General features: G+C 39.8%; 1 protein-coding gene across 1 annotated transcript in view; it reads right to left on the bottom strand.

Annotated features, from left to right (window-relative positions):
* LOC106872455 (uncharacterized) overlaps positions 1 to 2226 on the bottom strand; it is a 28337-nt gene that overhangs the window by 10166 nt on the left and 15945 nt on the right. Inside the window, exon 2 of the mRNA XM_014919464.2 lies at positions 558 to 626. Within this exon, the coding sequence (XP_014774950.1) occupies positions 558 to 626 (69 nt within the window). The remainder of the gene's footprint in view (positions 1 to 557; positions 627 to 2226) is intronic.

Here is a 2226-nt window from a genome sequence, read left to right as displayed (position 1 = left end):
ATATATATATATATATATATATATATATATATATATATATATATATACATATATATACGACGGGCTTCTTTCAGTTTTCCTCTACCAAATCTACTTACAAGGCTTTGGTCGGCCCGAGGCTACTAGAAAACACTTACCCAAGGTGCCACACAGTGGGATTGAACCCGGAACCGTGTGGTTGGGAAGCAAGCTTCTTGTTTCAGTCACTAGACTGCGGCCATGCTGGGGCAGCACCTTCAAGAAATTTAACTGAACAAATCAAGTGACTTGTCATCAGTGAAAGAAGATTGAAACTGGCTGGTCAGATATTATGGCCGGCAGAACACCACCTTTGTAAAACAGCTCGGAAATGGTCAACACCAGAGGGTGGAAAAGAAAAAGCGGTAGAGCGAAAAGTACAGGGAAGAGAATGTTCCTCGCTGACATGAGAAAGGGTAATATCAGATGGGTGGCTCTGAAAACCATGGCCAACACAAATCGGTGGCGCCAACTTGCTGCCCAATGGACCTCAGAGAACAGGTGGAACTGATGCTAAAGAGAAAGAGAGACTGGCTTACCTGTTGGTCTGGAACAGTCGCGCTGCTGTACAGGGATCCATTGACGTTGCGGCGGCTGCGTTACATTGACTGAAATGGAAAGACACAGATGTTATATATGTAGGCACACGCACAGACACAATCAATCAAATCAATCATTATTCAATCGTCATCCTCAGTATCATTTAACATCCAACTTTCCATGTTGGCATGGGTTGAATGGGTTGACCAGGGGCTGGCTGGACAGGGTTTTTACGGCTGGGTGCCTTTCCTGACACCGACCACACAGTAGAGTGGACTAGATAAATAGATAGATAGATAGATAGATGAATGGATAGATAGATAGATAGATGAATGGATAGATAGATAGATAGATAGATAGATAGATGGATGGATGGATGGATGGGTGGATGGGTGGATGGATGGATGATAATGATTTCCATGCTGGCATGAGTTGGATGCTTTGACAAGAGTTGATAAGGCCAGGGGCCTCAACATGCTCCATTGTCTGTTTGGCAAGGTTTCTACAGCTGGATGCCCTTTCTAATGCCAACTTAGGTGCTTTTTAGGTGACACCAACACAAGTGCTTTTAACATGAAACCAACACCAAGGCTTTTAATGTGGAACCAGAACTAGTGCTTTTAACCCTTTAGCATTTAAACCGGCCATATCCGGCTAAAAGTATTCTGCCTATTCTATGTTCAAACTGGACAGATCTGGTCTCTCATACCAACCCTACAATATCGTTTTAAAAATTAACAGCTACCTCATCAAAATCTCATAGCTACGAGATAATGCATGATTAGTTCAAAATAATGGATAAAAAAGCATTAATTATGGCAGAATAATGTGAACACTAAAGGGTTAACGTGGCACTAGCAGTAGTGCTTTTTATGTGACACCAGTGCTTCTGTGTCACCAGCATTGGCTGGTTTCAATTCTGTTGTGGTGGGTGGGTCTTCTTGAGTAGTCAGGTCTTCACAAAATAATGTAGATTTCAAAGACTATCAAATTGAAGTAGCTTGAATGCAGCCTTGTTAGATTAAAACTAAACTAGTTTAATGCAGCCCTCTGATGTGAAATGGTTCCCCACTTCGGTATTAAAGTATACATATATGTCAACATTCACCCGAAAGTAGAATGTGGTGAAAATACACACTTCACACAACACACTAAAATATATACTGTCATCAAGATCTTATCTTACCGAAATAATTCAAACTATTTTTCAAAATGTGACAATGAATATGCTTCATATGCATTTGTATGCGTGTGTATGTATGTATGTATATAAATATATATATATATATATAGTCAACATCTATACACTACATATCTGCCTCTGTATGTGTGTATCTTTTTATCTTTTTGTTTCAGTCAATATACTGTGGCTATGCTGGAGCATCACCCTGAAAGGTTTTACTCAAACAAATCAACCCTAGTAGGATTTTCTCTGTGTTTGAGTCTTTTTTTTTTTTTTGCCAAACCGCTAAGTTATGAGATGTAAACAAAACCTTACCAAATTGTTAAGCATTGGTAGGGGACAAAGATACACATACATACATATATATATATATATATATATGTGTGTGTGTGTGTGTGTGTGTGTGAAGGCGTGTGGCTTAGTGGTTAGGGCAATCGGCTCACGATCGTAAGGTCATGAGTTCAATTCCCAACGACGTGTCGTGT

Source organism: Octopus bimaculoides, chromosome 29, assembly GCF_001194135.2.
Source record: "Octopus bimaculoides isolate UCB-OBI-ISO-001 chromosome 29, ASM119413v2, whole genome shotgun sequence".
Lineage (NCBI taxonomy): Eukaryota > Metazoa > Mollusca > Cephalopoda > Octopoda > Octopodidae > Octopus > Octopus bimaculoides.
This window is presented reverse-complemented; position numbering and strand designations above follow the sequence as displayed.